General features: G+C 39.8%; 1 protein-coding gene across 7 annotated transcripts in view; it reads right to left on the bottom strand.

Annotated features, from left to right (window-relative positions):
- CLIP1 (CAP-Gly domain containing linker protein 1) overlaps window positions 1-24010 on the bottom strand; it is a 105755-nt gene that overhangs the window by 47351 nt on the left and 34394 nt on the right. For 3 of the 7 annotated variants that reach the window (XM_075996520.1, XM_075996521.1, XM_012782258.3), the window contains exons 4-9: window positions 19888-20012; window positions 18115-18337; window positions 14027-14224; window positions 13343-13446; window positions 11089-11149; window positions 1874-2818 (exon numbers count right to left, since the gene is read on the bottom strand). In XM_075996520.1, coding sequence (XP_075852635.1) covers window positions 1874-2818; window positions 11089-11149; window positions 13343-13446; window positions 14027-14224; window positions 18115-18337; window positions 19888-20012 — 1656 coding nt within the window. Of the gene's footprint in view, window positions 1-1873; window positions 2819-6575; window positions 6681-9813; window positions 9847-11088; window positions 11150-13342; window positions 13447-14026; window positions 14225-18114; window positions 18338-19887; window positions 20013-24010 lie in introns of all 7 variants that reach the window. The other 4 variants (XM_075996518.1, XM_012782255.3, XM_075996519.1 and 1 more) reach the window with 2 other exon arrangements.

The following is a 24010-nucleotide window of genomic DNA, read 5'->3' as shown; positions in this document are numbered from 1 at the left end:
AAGCGATCCTTCTGCCTCAGCTTCCCAAGAAGCTGGGACTACAGGCATGCTCCACCATGCCCAGCTAATTTCTTCCTATATATATTAGTTGGCCAATTAATTTGTTTCTATTTATAGTAGAGAAGGGGTCTCGCTCTTGCACAGGCTGGTTTCGAACTCCTGACCTCTAGCAATCGCCCACCTCAGCCTCCCAGAGTGCTAGGGTTACAGGTGTGAGCCACCGCACCCGGCCTCTAAAGCCTATTTTAAATGTTCAAAATTGACTTTTTCTATGTCTCAATTAAATTTGGAGTATCAGCATGATGTAAAGCAGAAAGTACAGATGCTTACTTTCTAAATGAGCTACTTGAGCCATTTCATTTACTGGACCTTAAAAACCTTAAGACAGGAATGATGAGCACATGTGGTCTACATTATTTTCCGTAATTTTATATATGCTTAAATTATTTCAACATTAGAATAAAAGTAAAATTTAAAAATCTACTAAACAACAGCTATCAAAACTTGGCTTTCATTAAATCTTGATGTAAAAAAAATGAACTAACCATTAGCTACGTATTATCTTCTAATCAACTTTTGTGTATTGACCGGTACTTCGGAACCACATGAGGAGATTTGAGAAAAATTTCCTATAACCAGTTTGTTATCTTCAACTATGGTCACTTAGTAATTTTTTGCTGTTTGTCTGTCCTCACCTCTCCCCATTTAACCATCACAACCCTTCCTTCTTTGCCAATAGAGCAGCTTCTCCCGCAAAATGCTCAGAACATTCAGCATCAATATCAGCGCCTCAACTAGTGGCAGGACTGAGAAAGAATTCCTCGAACAATCCTTAAAAATGAAGGTGACATTTAACAAGACTAGTTAGTAAGAAACGCAGCTGGCAGATGTTTCATATAATTCCCTATGCCTTGACCAAATGCACACTTGTCCAGCTTTTTCCTCAAAAAAGCAAGAGACGGACCGTGTTCTCATTGTGCCATAGAAAAAACGCCAATGAGACACAAGCGACAGTGCAGACGGCTCCAGGCTCTTAACCTAGATTTTGCCGTGAAGGCTATTTCCCACAGCACGTTACTTTACGAGACTCAAGGAGCGCTCAGAGTTCACATCCTGTTTTAGTACTTAACCCTACGGATAGGCAATGTGTCGCTTAGGGTCAGGGATATGTTCTGAGAATTGCGTCGTGAGGTGATTTTGTCACTGTGCGAAGCACACGGGGTATACTTACGTAAACCTAGACGGTATAACCTACTACACACCTAGGCCACACAGTGTGGCCTATTGTTCCTGGGGCACAAACTGTACAGCTTGTTGCTATACTGAGTACTGTAGACACAATGGTAATTATTTTTGTATCTAAACTAGAAAGCCAAAAATACAATAATATAATCTCATGGGATCACCATTGTATAATACATGTGGGTCTGTCATGCAGCACATGACTGTATGTGGGCAGGAAAAGAGGACATAATCTTATAAGTTTCCATCTTATCTGTTCATTCATTTACCTTAACACCATTGTCTTAGGGAGATCTCTATTTTAAACAGAGACTGCAGACTGGAACTAAGCTTAAACAAGAGTTCTTGGCATGGCCCAGGGTAAAGTAACAGATAAGGTATCCAGATAGTAGGCCACCAAAATAAATTTACGTGGTTGAACCACACTTTTCTCTAATCTCCTCAGATGAAACCATACTCAAGATACTCAGAAGATATTAATACTACACTATACTCAACTGGGCACACCCAGCAATATGTTTTAATTGAATCAGAAATTTGGAAGATGAATTACCTGAACCCAAAAATAACATAAATGCGAAATAAATATAATGGAAAAAAAAAAAAAAAGATGGAGGATGTCAATACAAACCTTGCCACTTTCAGCATTCTTTTCAATCTCTAAATTTTTAATCTGTTTCTCAGCTGCCTCAAGCTGCTGTCTAAGTTTCTCGATTTCCGATTTACCTTCGGAACTGGCTTTCTGAAGTGCATCAAGATCCAAGAGCTTTTCTTCAGTAGCCTTGAGCTGTGATGTAAAATTATCAATAACTTTGGTTTGTTCATTGCATTTGGCTTGCAGTACCTCTAGTTCCTTTACCTTTATTTCAGCTTCCTGTAATTTGTTTAACGTGTCTTCCATTTCTACTAGATGCTGGTCTTCCGCTTTGTCCAGTTTTGATTTGATGGCTTCCAGACTGTTCTCCTTTTCTTTAATGATTTTCATCAGTTTAGCCCTTAGGGCTTCTACCTCTTTAGCATGAGCAGACCGTTCAGAGTCTTGCTGATTCTGCAAATTTTCTATTTCATGCTGGTAATCTAGTCTTACTTTCTCTATTTGTGTTTTTAACTCAGCAAATTCTGCTGCCTCTGTTCCAACCCCTTTGCTAAAGGACACCTTCAACTCTTCCATCGCCTGCTGGTGGGATGCGATGGCAGTCTCCAGCTTGGACTTCCACAGAGCTATCACATCTGAATTCTCTTTGTTGGCATGATCAAGCTTGCTTTTCAATGACTCGTTTTCTTTGGAAAGCTTCTCCATGGCAGTATGAAGAGCCTTTATCTCCTTCTGATGAGTTTCTTCCTGGGTTCCAAAATGTTCTTTCAGAGAAGTTATTTCTCTCCGGTGGTCACTTTGGGTGACTTCTAACTTTTCTTGCAAAGAGCTTATCTCTTGCAAGAGGGAAAGCGACATGTCCACATCCCCAGCAGGTTTATTGGACTCCAGCCTTCTTCGGAGCTCAGCTACTTCCTGTACTCTCAATGCTAGGTCTTTCTCTAGTTCCATTATACGTGACTTTTCTGATACTGTAGCCACCTATTAACAGCAGTCCAGGAAAAAAAAAAAAAGATTTTTTAAATAATAAATTACTGATGCTTTTCCTTAACCCTGAAGATATTTAATAACTACCTCACCTCAGGCAGCAAACTGTTGCAAATGAGTATAGGTTACGAGATCTCTAACTGTGATTAATGGCTTAAGCCCAATTTTGGTAGCTCCGATTCAAACTTATAATCTTCAGCAAACTTCTACCATTTTGAGACACTAAAAGAATCTAAAATCAACACTGAGTTTAAGTCACCCCCAAAATACTTCTTTTTCCTCTAATGAAGCTTAAATCAAGACTTAGGAAAAATGAACATAAATCATCTTCCTTTTATATTGATTATATGATAAAATAAGATTTTGGATATATCCGTTTACATAAAATATATTATTAATTTTACCTGTAACTTACTAAAAAGTTAATTAATGTGGGTACCAGAAAATTGTAAATTTTAGACATGTAGCTTGCATTACACATCTACTGGATAGCACTGGTATAAGAGATCTAAAATTACCTATCAAATGTTTCAAATACATCACCTATAAAAGCCTCTATTATCAAGTGGATAATGAAGAATTAACTTACTAACCTTTTTTAAAAAGACAAAAAGAATGATTACTTACCTGCAATTATATATAAGAATCTTACATTGAGGCTCCCTCTTGGATTTTATAATTCTACCAGCATTTTGATGTACACATCTTGTTCCCCTAACCCAGTGGTTCTCAGACAAGACTAGGCACATGAATCACCTGGAATGTATGTCTAAAATGCAACTCTCTAGCTATTCCCACCCATTTTGATTCTATTTGAGCTCTGGGGTAGTACCCAGGAATCTGCTCTTCTTGAATAAACACTCTGGGGCTAGGAGAAACACTTTCTTAACCTGTGTCTTCTCATTCTTAGAAAAGAATTTCCCTCTGCTACCTGTTGGGGCAGTCAGTTTAGTGAACAGAATATGTAGAAAATGGTAGCTTCAGGCATAAAAATTATTTGACTAACCTGGGAAATAGAAGGGAACACAAATAATTTAAAAACAGCAACGAGTCCTAAATTTTAAGGATCAAAGCTCTGATTTTAACACTCCTCTCCCACACTGCCTTTATTGGGACAGAAAATAATGGACATGTTTTTTTCATTTCCTCTGCCCACCTACAGGCCATAATACCAACAAAGACTGAAACGTCCCCAAGAGAAGAGGACAAGAAAGCACTTGGGTCTCCCAAACTGCATAATCTAGTCATTAAATATTTCAGAGTTTGACTGTAATTGCTGTGCTTCGAGATGAGACACGCTTCAGGTTAAAGATGTTAATTCATTTACATACAGTTTTCTGGGGAGAGAAGAGTCCAAGAATTTGTTACCTCAAAATAAGGTACAAAATATTAATAAACCCCACTGCTGCAAACTCTTTAGCATCAATAAATTAAATCCAATAGAGCAATAGTTCTTAGTTACAATTAACAGCCAAATGAAAAATAGTGGAATGAAAATAATGTGATTATCCTTTACATAGTATTTTCACATAAAGCATAGCACTTCTTATTTTTATTTCTCAAAGTCTGCCCTCGGTGGAAAGTACCTATACGTCTGCCTCTCCCACTAGTTTGAGACCATAAATTAAGTCAGGAATCATTTCTTACTCCTGCTAATTTTTTTTTTTTTTTTTGAGACAGAGTCTCACTCTGTTGCCCTGGCTAGAATGAGTGCCATGGCATCAGCCTAGCTCACAGCAACCTCAAACTCCTGGGCTCAAGCAATCCTCCTGCCTCAGCCTCCCGAACAGCTGGGACTACAGGCATGTGCCACCATGCCCGGCTAATTTTCTCTGTATGTATTACTTGGCCAATTAATTTCTTCCTATTTATAGTAGAGACAGGGTCTCGCTCTTGCTCAGGCTGGTTTCGAACTCCTGACCTCGAGCAATCCGCCCACCTCGGCCTCCCAGAGTGCTAGGATTACAGGCGTGAGCCACCGCGCCCGGCCTCCTGCTAATATCTTTACAGCACCAAGCACACTGTTTGTAAACTGGATTTATTGACAAAAAGGAATTCTAAAGTGCTTCCTAAAAATAATGTATGTGATATGAAACTTACATGGGTCACTGGTTATTTTCACACGTGGCAAACCAAGAATGAGGATCAATGGAAGACACACTCTGTTATGGAAATATGTAAGCCTTCATCTGAAATATCTGGATAAACCATGCTATAAACAGATGCCTTCCTACGCAGAGCACAAAGGTGGCGTCAGTGTTGTTTAATGACAAAATGAAGATACGGGAGAGGAGTTCAGAAGTGAAATATAAATATATATATATATATATATATCTCCTGACTTCAACAGCCAGTCACAACAAAGGAACTAAATCTCATTAGTCCCTTTTATTTCCCAGGTCAGTTCTTCCACTCTCAGGTAACAAAAAAGCAGGACCAAATTACCACTTTATCTTTTTTTTCTTATCAAATATACAGGAGAAATCTTTAGTGTTGAGGCAGAGAATATTTTCTTTCATCTTAAAAAATAAAAACTTATGACTTAGAGAAGCAAAATTACTCAACTGTCTAGATTTTTTAGGTCAATAATTTCTCACTGTATAAAAATTTCTACAAATCCTAATAATTCAAAAAAATCAGGATAACAAATTTGATCAGGGACAGAGAAATTTTAGAAATTTTAAAGGTAAGAATCTGGGCATTTTAGCTACTAACAGACAAATTCATGATTTAAAGGTATATAAGAATATATATTTTCATATATATATGACTCTGATTATTTCTTAAATCTTTTAGCATAAAACTACTTCCCTAATAGACAATCTCCATTTTGTGCTGGTTAAGTGCAAAGACTCTGAAGCCAAATGGCCCTGATGCAAATCCTGCCTCCACTATTACCATTAGCTGTGTGACCTTAGGCAAATTATTTAACCTCTCTGTGCCTTAGTGTTCTTGTATGTAAAATGGGAACAATAATACTCCCTTATCTCCTATGGTTGTGGTGAGACTGAATACTACTTGTAAAGCACTTAGAATAGTGCCTGGTACAAAGTAAGCACTATATAGGTGCTTTAATATATAAATAAACTAAAGCATGACTGATGCACTGGCTCCAAGGGCCAAACACCATAAGCTGGAGATAGTAAGAAGCCATTCTGTTCCCAACACACATTTTCCTCCTGACCACTAGATTTTAATCTCCTGGGTAACACAAAGGAGGAAGGGGCAAAGAGAGATCAGTTATCAAGAAAAAAAGATAACTGAGGTAAAAGTCCTTAACTCTCATCAAAAAGAGCCAGTGTTTCTATTTCCTTCCGCCTCAAGGCCAGGGAAGAGGCAGGAAAAGAGAGCTAAAGTATTAATGAAATAAAAAGTCATTGAAAAAAATCCAATAACTAGGAATATGAGAACAAGAGGACAATTGACTGCTTGTGGCAAACTGGAGAAATGTATTTCAAGGTATTAATACAAAGAACTTCAAATACAGTTTTACCCATTAGTTTTTATGGTTGTAAAGTTTCTGACACAATTTTGGTTGAGTTAACCAAAGGAGTCTTTACTTTTGACAAAAGATTCGATATAAAACACCTATGCCTACCCATCAGTGTAAGCTCAAGAACATCTGAACAGTGTCAAGACCAAACTCAGTTGAACCACTGGGTCAGGCTTCGGCCAGTTACAATGTGCGTCACCTGAGGTGTCCAACACTCACACGCATGGGTCTGCTTCATGAAATAGTGAAAACCATTACCCTAGTGTCTTCTAACTCCCTCTGGAGTTTGTCAGCTTTGGTCTTTTCAAAGAGCAGGCTCTGTTCAAGCTCCTTAATGCGGGCATGCTCCAGTTTGGTCTGCGTCTGTTAGTAAAAAGGAAGAGGAAGAGAACACAACAGTGCCACCATGACATGCCAGCACGAAAGGAGAGACAGCGCGGCATGCAGGCTGAGCCACCAGTACCTTCCGCCAAAGGATGAACAAAAAGGGTAATGGAGAAGGGAAGAGGATGGAATGAGATGAGGAGGCTGGGTGAGGATGAGCGCTATGGACAAAAGGGTGGTGGTGGGCACAGGACATGAGCTGGTCTCTTCGGAAACAAAAAATGAAAAACACATGAGGCAAGATGAAGTGTCAGATGCATGCAGCCAAATATAAGTTATATTGATAAGTGAAGTTTATCAGCACAAATTAGAGAAGTTAATATCCCTCTAAACTATCACTTTCCCTCCTCCCCACAATGGCTACTTGACATTAATGTGTATGTAACTGACTCGATGGCTCCAAAAAGTAGATTAACCCTCAGAATGATCATCATTATCACTTAAACATGAAAGAGATAATGTCATAACCTTAAAGTGTTCTCTAAGTCCTTAGAGCAGATCCTTGCATTTGGGCATATAATTTAACATGAAAAGGGTCAAGTAATAACCCTAATAAAGGGGAACCAGAAACTAGAGCCTAGGAAATCACACCAGCGGCTATTCCAGAAACGGGTAGGAAGGGTGTGAGTCAGATTCTCACATATGACAGGTCGGGAGCCATGGAAACTCTTAATTTCCTTCCAACAGTGGATTTCCCAAAAGCTCTTCGTTTTCAGGGGGGGATAAAGGAATCAGAATTACAAAGTGAAAATTCAGTAATAATTATCCTCCACAGCCCCCATTCTCTGAAGCAGACCAAGTAAGAGGCTCAGAGCAGGAGAAAAAGTTCAGCTCAAGCTGGTAAGGGGCTTATTATTTTTATCCCTAGGTGAAGTCATTTTATCAGCTCAGAGGGAAGAAAGCTAAGAAAGGGTGACTCAACACAGAGGCATGAGTGAACTCGTGCACAGAGAGCTGGTGAGATTTTAACGTGATCAGAGCCTCCAGGATCTCACAGGTACTCCGCACTCCCATCACCACGTCCTCAGGTGTAACCTAATGAGGAACCCACAGGGCAATCTTGTTCTAAGAGGTGTAAGTGCAGCAGAATCTTAACCAATCTGAAATAATCTAGGTATCCAAATGTACCTTTCCCCCCACCCACCTCTCCTAGCCAAGAGGATATCAGTTATCAGAATAACAAAACCTACCGACAGGGCAGCTCTCAGCAGCTGCTAGTTATTTGTATCAATTTAAATATTTTGTGGTTCTAACTGACCTATCAGTCTGGACAATTATGGGCAATGAAAAAATGACAACAGACTCTAAATAAAGCGAACATACTAGTACAGAACTTGAGTAAAAGGTGGAATGTAAAAATAAAGGTTATAAACAACTGCACTCACTCTAGTGGTACTCAGGGGAAAGCAATACATTCAAGAGGTCACTTGGCTTGTTTGTGAACCAGGTATAGAGAAACCATCAAGGGACACTTAAAAGGTGAATGAAAAAATTTCTTAAAACTTCGTCTGTTTCATCTCTTTACACTTCATGAAAATACCGAGATAAAATTCAAAATCTAATTGTCTGGATAGTCCCCTTGGGTCCCTATGTGCCTCAGACAGAAGTTGTTCAACTTTACCTGCTTTTACAAAAGAATCTAATCCAGATCTACATATCGAGGGCACAGCCTCAGGAACTGAAATCCAAAAACACAGTGATAGGAAAAGGCAAAAGGTAACAGAACCTTTCTTCTCTTGACACTGTGTTAAGTGTCCTCGGGGTGAAAGGCCACTACTTCCAGATAAAAAGCAAATACACGTTTCATGCGACCTTCTCACCATCCAGAGACCCTCCAGATGAGCATCGCCAATGCCTCCTTGCTGACGGGTGCACACACAATCTGTCTGGGGCTCTACAGCGGCATCCGGTCAACTAGCAGCAAGGGAACTGGTGATCCACTTCCATGCCACAGCAGAGAGTGAAAACGTGCCACCAAACAGGACAACCCTCCTTTTAAAATTATTCCTTTCTTAAATAAGACACGGAGTATCCCAAGAGGAAAGTCCTGGGACAGGGGGCTGAGAAGGAAAGCGGAGGCTTTGCGAGAAGCGCACAAGAGAGGCAGGAGGGAGATCCCATGCGGACTGACACCGGATGCAGCGGGAGCCTGTTTCGGAAGCAGAGAAGAGACCCAGATCACTGAAGTAGCTTCACAAAAAGGAACCCTTCAGAATGAAGACCTTTTAAAAGGTTCAGTCGCGAGTGGTCTATTTCAGCTGCCAGGAGCTGGTTGGAAGAAAAGGAGTCCTTTGTTTTAATGTCATTCTCTCGTGGTAGTAAACCCAAGCAAAAAGTTGTCAGGTTCTTTTCAATCAGCATCACAGCTGGCAGGGTACGCAGAGCAGCAGTGCTCTGGAGGCCACTTCAGGAAGATTCGTACCGGGTGTCTGATCTTAATCAGAGCGAGGAAGATAAAGAAAACACTTACATGCCTAGTAGCCCTGCTACTAGAAAAATCTCACTTCAATAACAATAAATTTAAAACACACAGTGTCTTCACTGAAGAACGTCCGCCTCCAGTTTCACAAACTAGGGAAAATACTGTGTCAGCTGCACTGGCAGGCACTGGCCAGCAGGGGGCGTGCACTGGGAAGGCAGCCAGTCAGAACCGGGAGTCTCACAATTGCCTTTTCTTGTGGGAAATACAACCAAGCAGCCTGAGAAACTTCCCCAGAATTCCTACAACTCTGCATCTACTATGTTTTATGCTTCAGTCAGCTATCGTCTCTTTTGGAATAATTCCAAAATTAGAAGATATTATGAATTAGGTGAAGAAGGCCAAGCCTCCAGACAAAAATACTTCTTTTTTTTTTCCTTTTTGGTAAACTTCTTTATAAAGCAAACATTGGCCTATTCATTAAACAGATGAATTTACAGAGCTTAGTCATTACATACAATTTCTTCAGGATACAAATGTAATTGCTTTGAAAGCCACATGCACAGAAATATTAAGGTCAATGTTCCAAGGTCAGATTATGCCGTTAGTAATTGAGTGTATCAATAAGCATTTTAATCCATAATCAATCTGTGTTAACAAGGGAAATATCCACACAGTTAAGTGCCCTCTTACATTCTCAGGATCTTCAGAAATCTGGCTCTTTTGCTATCAGTAAAAAAATAAAAAAATTAAACAACAACAAAAAAGAGATTTAACTAAGGTTTCACTATGTGTTAGTGTTTCGAGATAACTATATTTGATTAATTTCAAGTAAGTTTATCAGACAGACTCTGCTAGCATAGTGCTGATGTAAATATTTTAACTTGACCCTCCCAAACAACACAGGCTGTATTTCATATGAATTAGATGATGATATGAAACTTCTAATGAGATTTTGGGTGTTTTTAAATGGATGAGAACAACACAAAAGTCAACTAAAGGATTGTGACTGTATGTGAAATGAGTGAAGAAGATACCTATTAAATTGTTAATGAACCATTAAATTCTGGGCCCTAGAAAATGAGAAGTCAGAAAATGTTCCCCTTAAAGAGTGTAAAGATACTCATTTCCAAAGAAATCAGAGTTCCTGTTTGGAAGGGCAAGGTGTAGGCAGCCGACAGACTCTAAAATTGTAATGGCAGCAAAAAATGGGTATTTGGGAAAATGCACAGAGAAGTGCAATTTTTACTAAAAAACCAAAAATCTGAAAAATTCTTAAATGTTAATTTACATTTGTCGTATATATAGCAGTTGCTTGAAACCAACAAAGCCATTTAATTGTGTCTAATTAAAAAACTAATATGAATAGTTGTTAAGAAGAGACGAGAAACCTGACACTAAAGCAGAATCTATGAACTTTAAATAAGCCACGGAAGTAAAAGAAGTTGAAATATAAATTGCTCTTGTTTTTTGCTCTGGTAATTACTTTTTTAAAAAATTAACCATGAGAAACTATAATTTGTTCCTTTTATAGGGTTATAAAAGAATCTGTGCTGCTCAACTGGAAAGCAAAAGAGCTTTGTTACAGATTATTATGATGAAATAAAAAATGCCATTGTTAATAATCAGAGGAACATATAGAGTCTCACTTAGGACTACTTTAAATTTAGGACGCACTGCCAGATTTATGACTTGATTAAATCTAACTCTGGGTTTTGAATTTTGAAGCATGAGAATAGTGAGAATTTCATTTGGCCACAGGAGATGGTACACCACAGTCACAGGCTCAAGGGCTGGCACCCTCACTGTAAAGCCACACCCACAGCCCAGCTTGGCCAGAGAAGGTGGGGTTCCTGCCATTCCCTCAGCTGAGTGTCCCGGCCACACGTGTCAGTTGGCACATTATTTCACCCATGTTTCTCAACACTGGTACCTATAAAAGCTTTAGAGAGCTGGAGGGCATTTTACCTCAAGATCACCTTTGGTAATTGACTCTTCTTCAACCCGGAACTGAAGGTCCTCAACCTTCCTGTGGAATAAAACCAAAACAAGGCACTTAAAAAAGTAATTAAGAAACATCCACCTTTATCCACCCCCTCCCCCAAAAATCTGTAATCAATACCCTGGTGAATTCAGCAGATGGTGGAAAAAAATGCCTTAGAGACGTGGAAAATTTTTATAAAAAGCATCTTTAAGGCCTCTGATTTATAAATCTAAGATCTATACTCTAATTATTTAGGAAACGTCAAAGTTTTATCCAGGTACTAATTTCAGAGGGCATGAGGTAAGACTTTAGAAAAATCAGCTAGTTCTCTTGGTCACAAACATCATTATGGATCTAATCAAGGTAAGACAAGCAAAAAGAAAATGATCACCAAGAAATAGTTTTGAGATTTCAAGTCTAGAATTTCTCTTTTCCAATAAAAGAACACAGGGGAAATTAGCACAGAAAACAAATCTCTCCTTGTATCACCCCACATCAGCTATTTTAGGGTGAAGTTAGCAAGCTTCTTAAGTACACACCCCCAATCTGAAAGGCTTTGGGACAATATCAGAACCTGCTCCAAGACTGGGAACACAGGGCTGTGAATGATTTGGGGGAGACACAATCAAAGATCCTATTTCTTTGATTCTAAATGCAGGTTTTTCTCACATTTTAAAATCTCTGATATTGGGTATGGGTTTCAATCAATGCCATCACAAAGTCAATGAAATATAATGACATTTTGAGGATTTACAAACTCCAAGTAACAACTACATTGTGAACCTTTAAGAGAAGGAAGGAAAAGGTGGATCAAGTTCATAACCTACATGTGAAGTAAAACAAAACAAAACCCTTCAAACTCGCCAGCATTTCCAGTAAAATTCAGAATAAAAAAATCCTAGTGAGTTAAATAAGAAATATCATCATAGGTTAAATAAAGGCCTCAAGATCACATGAGAGCTGGGAGACATATCTACAGCTTGGCCATCTGCAAAGAGCCAATTTAAGAACAGAAGCGAATGGAAGGGTGCCATGGCATTCAGAAGGGTCTAGAAAGGTCTATCATAGTCTCTCATTTACCTGCAGCCATTTTTTTAAAGGTGAGGAGAACTTCCCCTGTATAGTGTGTCTCTCACCAGTGAGAAAGTAACGTTCTTGGTAAGAGACAGTACTGTACCCTCACTGTGCCGGCTCAATGCGACACTGCTTATGACTGTCCTGAGCACACGGTAATACTAGGTTATTACTGAATTAAGTTGCTGTCCTCAGAAATGATGAAAGATGGCATTAAATCCAACAGAGGACAAACTTCCTATAACCCAGAGATGTCTGGTTTCCATGCAGACACCTTTTTTTAGAGATCTTGTTTGTTCACAGCCTTGAGAAACTTCCTTTTATAAGAACCAGACTTGACTTCTCTGTCACACACCACTTAGCATTTGATTTACATACTGATCTTGAAATGCTTCATATGTGAGAATTTTGTTTTACTAATAAGGTACTGAGTTTCTCAAGGACAGAGACCTTATTATCACCCACCAGACATGATACAATTTCGTAAATACTAGGTAACTTGGGCCTAGAATATCCTCTCACCAGGAATGGCTCCAGGTAAAAACTAGGTTGACATTACCTCTACAAGACTAACTAAAGCCATCCTCAAGAGGATATTTGGGGCTGGGCGCAGTGGCTCATGCCTGTAATCCCAGCACTCTAGGAGGCCAAGGCTGGTAGATCGCTCAAGGTCAGAAGTTCGAGACCAGCCTGAGCAAGAGCGAGACCCCATCTCTACTAAAAATAGAAATTAACTGGCCAACTAAAAATATATAGAAAAAATTAGTCAGCCATGGTGAAGCATGCCTGTAGTTCCAGCTACTCAGGAGGCTGAGGCAGAAGGATTGCTTAAGCCCAGGAGCTGGAGTTTGCTGTGAGCTAGGCTGACGCCACGGCACTCTACCCGGGGCAACAGAGTGAGACTCTGTCTCAAAAAAAAAAAAGGACGTTTGGCATTTACTGTTAAATTAATCAGGCCATGACTAATTATAATTCCAAACTTGCTGAAAAAAGTCAAATCAAAGCAAGCCCTCTTCACACAGTATGAAGAGTTCAATTTCTGCTGAACACATAGTCATTGCTTTGGTTCTAAGGGTTGACACCAATAAGGTTAATAGGAATTTTTTTTCTAAGATCATTTAAAAGGAAAGGCCACACTTGCACCCTGGAACAGTTTGGGGTCACCTTTTCTCCTCTTCAAGTTGGTTGAGAAGCTCCACCTTCTCCCTGTCAGCAGCTTCCACCATTGTTCGCAGCTGGTCCATCTTGGCCTCCAATTCTAGGACATGCTGGGGAAGGCAAGGATGTGAGTGAGTGGCCTCTTTCTGACCTAGATACGGGCCCCGGGATACCTCCAAAAAGCTATAGGTAAGTGTTACCATGGTGGGTGGGCATTACTCTAAAACCCTGTCACATTAAAATGCTTTCTACCGTAATGGGTTACTCTCGGGAGCTTTCCTGGAAGCTAGATGAAAAACCACACCATTAAAGCAACAGAGGGCAATGTTACAACAACTCTCACCATTTTTGAAGCTGAAACACATACAAAGTATAATCTACAAACAGGAGCTGTAATCACTGGTAAGGTCCTAAGAAACAAGCTGGCCTAACACAGACAGGCCAAAAGACCTGGACGTAAAGACCAAAGACTAAAGTAGAATCAAGAAGAACAAAACTTCATCTCTATGATGATGGAAACAGGTGCCCCAGGTCACAGCTTTCAAACAAGCTCAGACAAGAAATGTACACTCATTTCCAGTGCTCTCCAGACTAGCTCCTCGGCGCCAAGCACCGGGCATGCCCCTGGGCCTCCTCACTCAGTTTAGAAACCATCACCGTCTCCACAACAAGGTCAGCACCAGACTTCACCTGGTCGTGTCCGTCCCGGGCCAGGGCTAGCTCCTGCTCTATCTCCCCCACGTGGCTCGTGGCCTTGGCCACCTCCGCCCTCTCTAGATCCCGTTCAGCCAGCAGCTGCTCAATGTGCTGCTGCTTCTCCTTCAGCGCCTCCTGGAGGGCAGTGGTGCCGGAGATCTTCCTGGCGTAACGGGAGGAGGTTTCAGTCAACTGCAAAGGAAAGTTAAAGAAGTGAAGGGCGATGGTGCAGTCAGGGAGGCAGGGAAGGAGCACTGCATGCATGCGGCACCTCCTCAGCAAAGCGAGCTGCCTGCATGGATTAGCAAAGGCTTTTCATGAAAAAAAACAAGACAGTGTGTTCCTTCTGCCTGTAAATCTCACAAAGAACACATCAATGTAAGAGGTCACGGATCAATCAGGAAGGTGTTCAGAAGGAGAATAAGTGGCTCAAATCCTAAGTACCCTGAGCTCAGCTGACAGGGCTGCGTAGCAATCTAGAAAAATTCCACAGAACCCATTTAACAAGTTTCTCTACACTCGATTTCAGCCCGAGCTTAATAGTTATCTCCTTGTTATGACATTTTGGCCAATCTTTTGATCCCTAGACTTGAGGTTGAGACTTTTTTTAAAGCTTTCTAAGCTTTTAAATATCATTAAGTAATGAAGTGTTCGCCCTTCGAGTCGCAAACTTTCCCTCAATTGATTAAACAGTTGGAGCTCTGTCAGGATTTTCTCCATCTTTCTTTCAAAATGAAAGGTGTCGAAGTTCTCACCCAGGAATCCAGCTTCAGGGCTTGAACCACGATCATCACAGAGATTTATAAAGATTAAGAGGAAAACTGTATCTGCCTTCAAAGGTGTGTGTGAATGATTGAGTGTGCACACGTATAGACACACATGAACGAAAGGAAGAAAATGATGAGGAGAGAGAAAAACAAAAGGGAAAGAGAAATTGTGGAGAAAGGAGGAAGGTGAAAGGAAAGAGAAAAAAATGGAGAGAGGAGAAGGAGAGAGGAAAACGAGGAAGGGAAGCGGGGACGGGGTCACAGTAGTGGAGAAACAATGTGTGCAGCTCCTCATCCATTCATCTTTGCTGTTTCACACACCGAACCCACCACCTTGAGGCTAAAAATCATGTAAAAAGCCAGAGAAAAGCCACCTTCTGTTAAATGTCAACAGGTAACTGGGCAAAAGTTGAATAATGTGCTTCCAAGCTAGCCTCCGGAGGCTGGGAGGCAGGTAAGCAATGGCCTCATCCCTTGGAAAGTGCTGTCCAGGCTGTTTACTTGGCCATTGCTGGCTCCGGATCACTTCAGCCTTTACTTCACCTTCGGCAACCCAAGCTTCCTTCAGCACCTGAGGGCTCTGCTCTAGTCTCTCTGAGCCCTCGCGCAGGATGCACGGACGCAGACTCACAGCGAGGATCTTTCATCAACTAATGATTTGGCAATTTGGTAACTATGAGAGGAAAGGAATTCAAATTGCCCTCTGCCATTTCAATTAATTTCTTTAATTATTTAAACATATTTGGGGGAAACTCTTCTTCTCTTTTAACCATCTGACCCTTACTTCTCAATTCCATTATATGGTTAAATTATACTTTCTCTTAGTAACATTTTTTTCCTGAATACATTAAATGCGAGGCTCCCAAAGCATGTGCAGAGATACCCCAGGGTGAAGCACCAAACTCCCAGGGGCACTGTGGGATGTTTTAAAATTTCCAGGGAAACACAGGAACATCTGTTGGACACCATGCAAACTACTAGTTTGTGGCAATTCAATATTAGATTGTACTATATTCCTTTCAATATCATCATATCTTCACAAAGTTGGGCTTTGGCGACTGCTGTGACAAAAAGTACTGTGCAAAAGTCAATGTGCCACAGGAAATGAGGCTGGCGGTGATAAATACGACTGCAAGGTTTGACGAGATATGCAGTGCCCAACAGGAGCACATATACCGTAACAGTTAAGTCATTGTAATCACTGAAGAATGAATAAAAAATATTTTTTCTGGCCGGGCGCTGTGGCTCACGCCTGTAATCCTAGCTCTTGGGAGGCCGAGGCGGGCGGATTGCTCAAGGTCAGGAGTTCAAAACCAGCCTGAGCAAGAGCGAGACCCCGTCTCTACTATAAATAGAAAGAAATTAATTGGCCAACTGATATATATATAAAAAAATTAGCCGGGCATGGTGGCGCATGCCTGTAGTCCCAGCTACTCGGTAGGCTGAGGCAGAAGGATCACTCAAGCCCAGGAGTTTGAGGTTGCTGTGAGCTAGGCTGACGCCACGGCACTCACTCTAGCCTGGACAACAAAAGTGAGACTCTGTCTCAAAAAAAAAAAAAAAAAAAAAAAAAAAAATATTTTTTCTTTCAATTTATGTTTTTCTGGGACAGAAATACATCTCTGGGCAATATAATTGAAATCACACTTTCAATTCTATTTCTTCTATGTCCTTGTTGTATTCTTTTACAGTGATTTTTTGTTTAGAAACTATAGTTACCCCACAATAAAGACACATAAAAATAAGCAGTCTCACAAGGCAAGAAGACTCATCTCTCTTGTCAATTTTCTTCATTGAAAGAGGTGAGCTAAGAGGATCAGCACTGGTCTGAAAAGTAAGAGGAAAGCTCAGTGGGAGCAGGGAGAGCGTGGTATTTCCCAAAGAAATGGACACTTATAATTACAAGGTAATAAAAATTACTCAAGAAAGAATTCCTAATCCAGAGTAGACACTTCCATGGAATTGTTCCTAGAATATCAGAGTAGACGGGATGTCAGTATTAAAGCTTGCTGACCCCACTCTGAACAAGGCTTTGCCCAAAAAAGGAGTTTGGATTTTTTTTTTTTTTGCCTGTTTCATTGCTCTTGTTGTACTTTTCTCATAAAAGTAATTTTTCTGTTGAAGATGCAGACTTTCTTTTCACATGCAAACTGAAAAAGCCTGAGCGGTATTTATTTTACCTGACTATAAGAACAAGAAAATCCAGCTGGCTGGCAGAGGAGAACAAACCCCACTGAAAGGTCCCACCACCCTGCGTTCCTTTCCCTGTTGGACAACGGAAGAGCAGGCAGAACCAGACCAAGGGCTGACCACCCTGCCCCCCGGCACACACTGTACACTCTGACTCCCGTCTGCCGCTAGCCATCACAAAGCAGAGATCTCCATTCAGTCTGGAGAAGGATCTTATGCTGCCAGTTCTAATTTAAACAGCATTTGCCTCACTTCAAGTAAATAAGCTTAAGGACAGGGCTTTTCACCCTAATAAAATACCACGTTAACACACAGAATGAGGAGTTGCCTATTTTAATTCTGATGATTCTATTTTTACTGCTCTAAATGGGAAAAAGAAGGAGAGCAGAAGAGGAACCAGAGGAGATGAAAAGAAGAAACAAAACACAACCCGGCTTTTCCTTGTATCCTTCTCAAGTTCCAGAAGGTCCCTTCTTGCCACCACAAAGAAATGATAAATGTTTGACTTGATGGATATGCTAGTTACCCTGATCTGATCACTACATATTATATGTATGGAAACATCACTGTGTACCCCATGAATGTCCACAATTATTATTTTATCACTTAAAAATTTTTTAAAATAAATTAAAATTAAAACAAGTTTCCTTCTGTGTCCTCTAGCCCAAGTCAGGAATGCCCCACACATTAACTGCTTTCAGCAGGTGAGACTGTATTAATACAACATTAGGATTCTAAGAACACACCTTTACTGAAAATACTTGAGTTCCTAAAACTGTCTGGAGTCAAAGGTATTTGAGGAAAGGGATCCCTCCAATTTTCCTGTCATTTTTGACCCAAAATGATTTCAGAGAAAAGAATTCATCCCTTATGTCAGGCCAAGCAGTAGTTACTACAGAGTCACCAAGAACTGGTACATATTTCAACCTTTAAAACTCTGAAAATGTCTATTAAAACCCCTTCCCTATCTTTCTGGAGTTATATATTTCAAAACTTACTTGCAAGGACTTTCACAGCAAGCTATAAGCAACATTTAGCACAAGGACAAGCAAAGCAGGTGCCCTGACAGCGGGCATTTGTCACGCCCGGGAAACAGAGGCAGGTAATGAGGAAAGGGCAGCTTACTAGTCCTGTCCGGCTGGGTTTGCTGCTCACAGAGGAGGCCACCGAGCTCATGGAGCTGAGGGAGGAGGCAGAAGGGCTTCGCTTCAGGCTGGCAGGCGTGGTGGCCATCACTCGCCTCACCGCGGAGGCCTTGGCTTTGGCTGGCGTAGTGGAAGGGAAGCCAATCTTGGTCACTTTGTGGACAGGAGCAAACAAGCCATATTTGGGTTGACACTGAAAATACCTTTAGAGAACAATAAGAGTATAAGAAAAACCAACTGAATTATAAGAAATAGCAACTATAACCAAAAGCTCTTCCAACCTGCAACTGGTTTGCTGGGAGGGAACTCAACCATTCACATGCATGGAGGCTAATAAATAACCTCAATGATGTTTCAGAAAACACACTAATAACAATGTGATATGCAGAGTCGGATTGCTCATTTGTTACTGAGAGTCTATGCAGAGGGAGTATTTCTACCATCTGATAAGCATACAGCAGAGGAGTTTAGCAATATCCTGATACCACGTCATAAAACCAAGCCAAACAAAGAGAAAAAGAAATCAGACAAAAACCTAACTCTGGCAGATCCACTGAAGTGACATGGAGAAATATTAACTAGCAATGTCAGTTATGAGACTGACATTGGCAATCTTATGATTCTCAAGAATTACAACATTTTAATATTAAGAGGGAAGGCTTATCACTGCTGCACCAGGAGATTTTTATCTCTGTAAGTCATTATTATTGCATTTGTTGGTAAGCCCATATGATTATAATCAATTTGTGTATGCTTTATAAATGTTAACTAGAACACTTTAATAATCAAGTGATGCATTAAAATACTATATATTACTACTACTAATGCATCATATATACCACACCTGTGCCCAAAGCCTTCAAAACATTTTGAAAAGTGTGGGGAATTCCTCTTGCGTTATTTGTTTGCATTATTTGACTTCTATTCTGTGTCTAGGAGGCAAGAATGAGGTTGAGAATGGGGTTGTCCTTAAAACGGAAGAGGTTACCTGGTTGGCTTGCCAGTCACAGGATAGAATTCTTATCAGATATGAAGACACATTTTAAAGTTCTTTTCCTAACAAAGGTAGTTACCTTCTACCCATGCTTCCATCCTGGACACCCCCACTCCTAGATGCCCAGGTACTATTTCAGAGGTAGACTGCTATCAAAAGGGAGAGAAGCCAGAAGGATAACATAATACTTTCTATTTTTAAAAATAAACTGAATGTTTGTTCAGAATCTACTCATATATACTGCACATTATACTAAAGAGACAGTCAAAAAAAAAACTCCAATTCCAACGGGAGAAAAATCAGTAGACGGGTCTTAGGAAATAAAAGTGCAGTTGTGGCCAGGTTCGGTCACTCACGAGTATAATCCCAGCACTTTGGGAGGCTGAGGTGGGAGGATCATTTGAGCCCAGGAGTTTGAGACCAGCCTGGGTAGTATAGCAAGACCCCATCTCTACAAAAATAAAACAATTAGTTGGGTGTGGTGGTATGCACCAGTAGTCCCAGCTACTTGGAAGGCTAAGACAAGAGGTTTGCCTGAGTCAAGGAGTTTGAAGCTGCAGTGAACTTATGATCAGGCCACTATATTCCAGCCTGGGCAAAGGAGAGAGACCCTGTTTTTTTTTCTTAAAAAAGAAAGAAAGAAAAAGAAACATGCAGCTCTTTAAAACACTCATTTCCATTTTATTATACACATATGATGAGATCTGCTTCAGCATCTTCACATGCAAGAGACAAGATGTTGAGCAATTCTAAACAAACCTTGTTCCAGCAACAGCACCATCGTTCTTCCCAAGAGGTTCATCTAACTCCACACCACACCACTCTCCCTTTGCAAAGTCTGTCTCCCCGAGAAACCGGACTACACCAGCTTTAGTGCCACCAACCTGGAAGACAAAGACATTAAAATGAAGCGATGAACATAATTCTATAGCTTCATTCTTTGTGGTTCCAACTAATATTAAGTTCCATTCTATCATTTCCACTAGCAGATTCTTTGCTTTACCTTCTCTTCAGCTCTTCTAGAGTTTTCCTGAAGGAAGACTAACAAAGTTAACATCAGTGACTTATATTACCAGAGTGATTCAATACCTGATATATCCCAATAATGAAACAGGCTATGAAGTATGAAGTCATTAAGGCCATCCACTAATTAATTATTCCCTTTCTTAGAAAAATGCTTTATTACTCCAGAGGAATTTTCCTGCTCCAAAATAAATATTTGCTATAAAAATAGAACTCTTAAATCATTAAAGGAAAACAAAATCCATTCATAATCCCTATACTTTAACAATTAGTATATTTTCTCATCCTTCCTTTACATCTTTACTCATAGAAAGCAATAACATATACACACTACATGCTCTGTTCAGTACCTTGCTTACTTCATATCAGATCACAGACAACATCCTTTTTTGTTTGTACAATTGCATGTCATTTCCCAATATGGGTGAATTCTAGTTTATTATTAATAAAACAGCCCTGCCAATAGCCATTTAGGTTAAACAAGTTTATTTAATCATGTGTAGGCTGATGCCACAGCACTCTAGCCTGGGCAACAGAGTGAGACTCTGTCTCAAAAAAAAAAAAAAAAAAAATCATTTGGCTAATTCTAAAAAAAATCTAATGGGATTGTGCTCAATTTACAATACCTTTGGAAGGTAATTTATCTATTTTATTGGTCTTTACAAGGAACCAGCTTTTAGATTCTTCCCTTCCTGTTTGTTTTTGGTGTTCTCTATTATATTTATTTTTCATTTTTACTATTTCCTTTTTCCTACTTAGTTTTTTTTATTCCGAATTTTTTAACATCAATACTAAGTTTATTTTTAGTCTTTCAATACTAAAGATATTTGTTTATAATCTTTTTCAGACTATAACTTTAAGTTTGGAATGACATGCATTTTCCCCAGCTTTCTTTAACCCTTTATTGAAGATGGAAAATGTTAAAAGTTTCAAATCTTTATACAATTTCTTTTGAGAGGAAAAAAAAACTTTTTTGTGAAACTGGTTACAGGCATGAAGTAATGCTTTCAAGGTGGTCTAGGCAGGAAGGGCATGACAAAGGTGAGAGAGCTCTGGGATACTACACACCGTCCTGGTGTCATGACAGGTGTCATGGAGGAAGGCTGGAGGTGGAGGATAGGTGGGCACACTGCTGTGTTCATCAGTGCCATGTGCAATGCCAGCAGAGCACAGAGTAGGCATTTGCAGAACAAATGAAACAAACATTTGCAAAACAAATGAAAGGTGACCTTCTCAGGTGGGGCTTCCATAGAAAAAACTTCTATGTAAACACAAGTAAAAGAACCAGGATATCCATCCTATGGCTGAGGATGGAACAAATTTTTTATTTACCTTCTAAATCTCAGTTTCCTCATTAGTAAAATCAGGGTAATTTAGGACTATTGTGAGGATTAAGATAATCCACATAAAATTGCTCGACACAGCATAAGACCATGACATATGTTAGCAGCTAGTTTGCCCATGCTGGCGAGAGTCCTAGTTCTAGATCTGGCACATTGGACTCGTCAGTACTCTTGTTGGTATTCATGGAATCTAGAAGTAGTCACATATATAAAACTGGCCTCAGTGTCCTCTTTCCTCTCATACCACACCATCCACAGCAGCAATACAACCAACATCACATGAGTAGAACCAGCGTGTTAAAGATGATGCAATCTCTTTGGATAATCTGTTGAATTCTTTGGGGGTGAGTCTGTTACTGTCATGACAATGGTTTTTCCAAGAGGCATCTAACAGGCTGCGGTCAGTAATTTTCCAAGCAAACCACAGGCTTCATTCAGATCAGCTTTATAAAAAATAATCACAAGAGATTAGCAACTATTTCTCTAAATGCAGGTAATATACTATACATGTACCATGAGAAAAAAAATATAGCATGCCACGTTTGTTTGAAATAGATTACTAGTTTCCATTACTAGTTCCTAGAATGAGAAGCTTTCTTATATTTTTTCTCGTACCAAACTTGGAATTTTTGACTCATAAAACAGACAATATACTTTCCCTTTCCCTGTAAAAGAGCAATAATTATTTGAAATACCTTCAACAGAGATAGAAAGTCACCTGAAGTCCTAAAATCACTCAGTCACTCAAATAATTTTTTACTTAATCATTCTACAGTCAAAAAAATTTTTAAACATTTAAATATGACCTTGTAAAGGTTAGATTTTACTTCTCATGTGTTCCAGAGAATATAGAACATTCTAGTATGTGCATTTACATTAAATATAAGTCACTATTTTCAAATTATACCTAAGAAATCTATGCTCCAAAGACAGATATTAAGATTATTAAGGAAAAACAGTTTCAACATTGAAACAAAAAACAAAAGCATATGTTCCCATGGCAAACAAAGTAACTACACTTCGTTCTCTTTATTCTCAGAATACGAACATGTAACTCCTAACACTGATCCATCTAAAACAGAAGTAGAAATTACTACTGGAGACAAAATTAATTTAAACCAGAAACTCAACTAATGGAAAACGTAGCTACTATTTTCATGCTTTAGCAAATCTCAGATTTTAAAATTCTCATTCATTCATTCATTATCTATTTCTTGAGTGTTTGGGCTCTTGGAATACAAAAATCAACAGAATACAGTATTGGCCACTGGGGGAAAGAGAAATTCAGACAAATAATTCCTGTAAAAAATGGTAATTGCTTCAAAAGATTTCTACAAAATGTTGTAGGAACAAAGACAAATACCTTCCTGTAAGCTCTTGTAACAAAAATAAAAAAAAAAAAAGGACTGATCAACTCTGCTGGGCTAACAAATGGGCTTACAAACAAGAAACCACAACATTTATCCTGTCCGGACTCTCTCATCTGTTCGTTACTGGGTGTTACAAGCCGTTTCATCTCACTGTGCCTTGATTTATGAAGCTATAGAATGTCCAGTGAGTGGTAATGAGGGGGTTGTTTCACAGGAATCTTGTGAGCAACAAAATTTTGTAAGGTGGACTCTTATCTGCCTTATTCTAAGTTATTAGAATAACAGCTTATTTTAAAAACCAAATATAGGCTGGGCACGGTGGCTCATCCTATAATCCTAGCACTTCAGAGGCTGAAGAAGGAGGTCAGGAGTTCAAGACCAGCCTGAGCAAGAGCAAGACCCCCATTCTCTATAAAAATTAGCCCCAGCATTGGTTTTGGTGGTCCTCAAACTTTTTAAACAGGTGGCCAGTTTGCTGTTTCTCAGGTCATTGGAGAGTGTGGGGTGCTTTCCACACATGTGCACTGTGCGCCTGGGATCAGTCAGGTGCCAAATAAGGCTAATTTTTAAAAATTAGCCTGGCATGGTGGTGCACACCTGTAGCCCCAGCTACTTGGGAGGCTGAAGACTGCTTGAGCCCAGGAGTTTGAGGCTGCAGTGAGCTATGATCACACCAGTGCACTCTAGCCCAGGTGACAGAGTGAGGACCCTGTCTCAAAAATAAATAAATAAAACTAAATATGGTTAACTGGTATTTGCCAAATATAAATTTAGCCCTCACTTAAAACCTAACCACCTGGGAAACGAGAGCCCACACAGGTGCTTCACACTACGGCAAGCACAGAGCCAGTCCAGCTTCAGCAGCTCCAGGGGGGAACTCTCCTACAGAAAGGTAAAACCTTCACTGGTCCTCATTCTACCTCTGGTTGTCATACTTTACAATTTTACTCCTCTAAGGATATAATGTGATGACTGAACTCAACCCTCCGATTCTCAAAAATATCTAATGAGTTCCTACTATGTGTCAGCCACTGTCCAAGTGCTGGGAATATGATAGCAAATGAGACAGGAAGCTTCTGAGCTCTTGTGGAGCTTAAATTCTGGTCAGAAAGAAATAGAAAATAAGTAAATAAATAAAAGATAATT

Source organism: Microcebus murinus, chromosome 22 (genome assembly GCF_040939455.1).
Source record: "Microcebus murinus isolate Inina chromosome 22, M.murinus_Inina_mat1.0, whole genome shotgun sequence".
In the NCBI taxonomy this organism is placed as follows: Eukaryota; Metazoa; Chordata; class Mammalia; order Primates; family Cheirogaleidae; genus Microcebus; species Microcebus murinus.
Note: the sequence above shows the minus strand (reverse complement) of the source record. Positions and strands in the feature narration are given on the sequence as shown.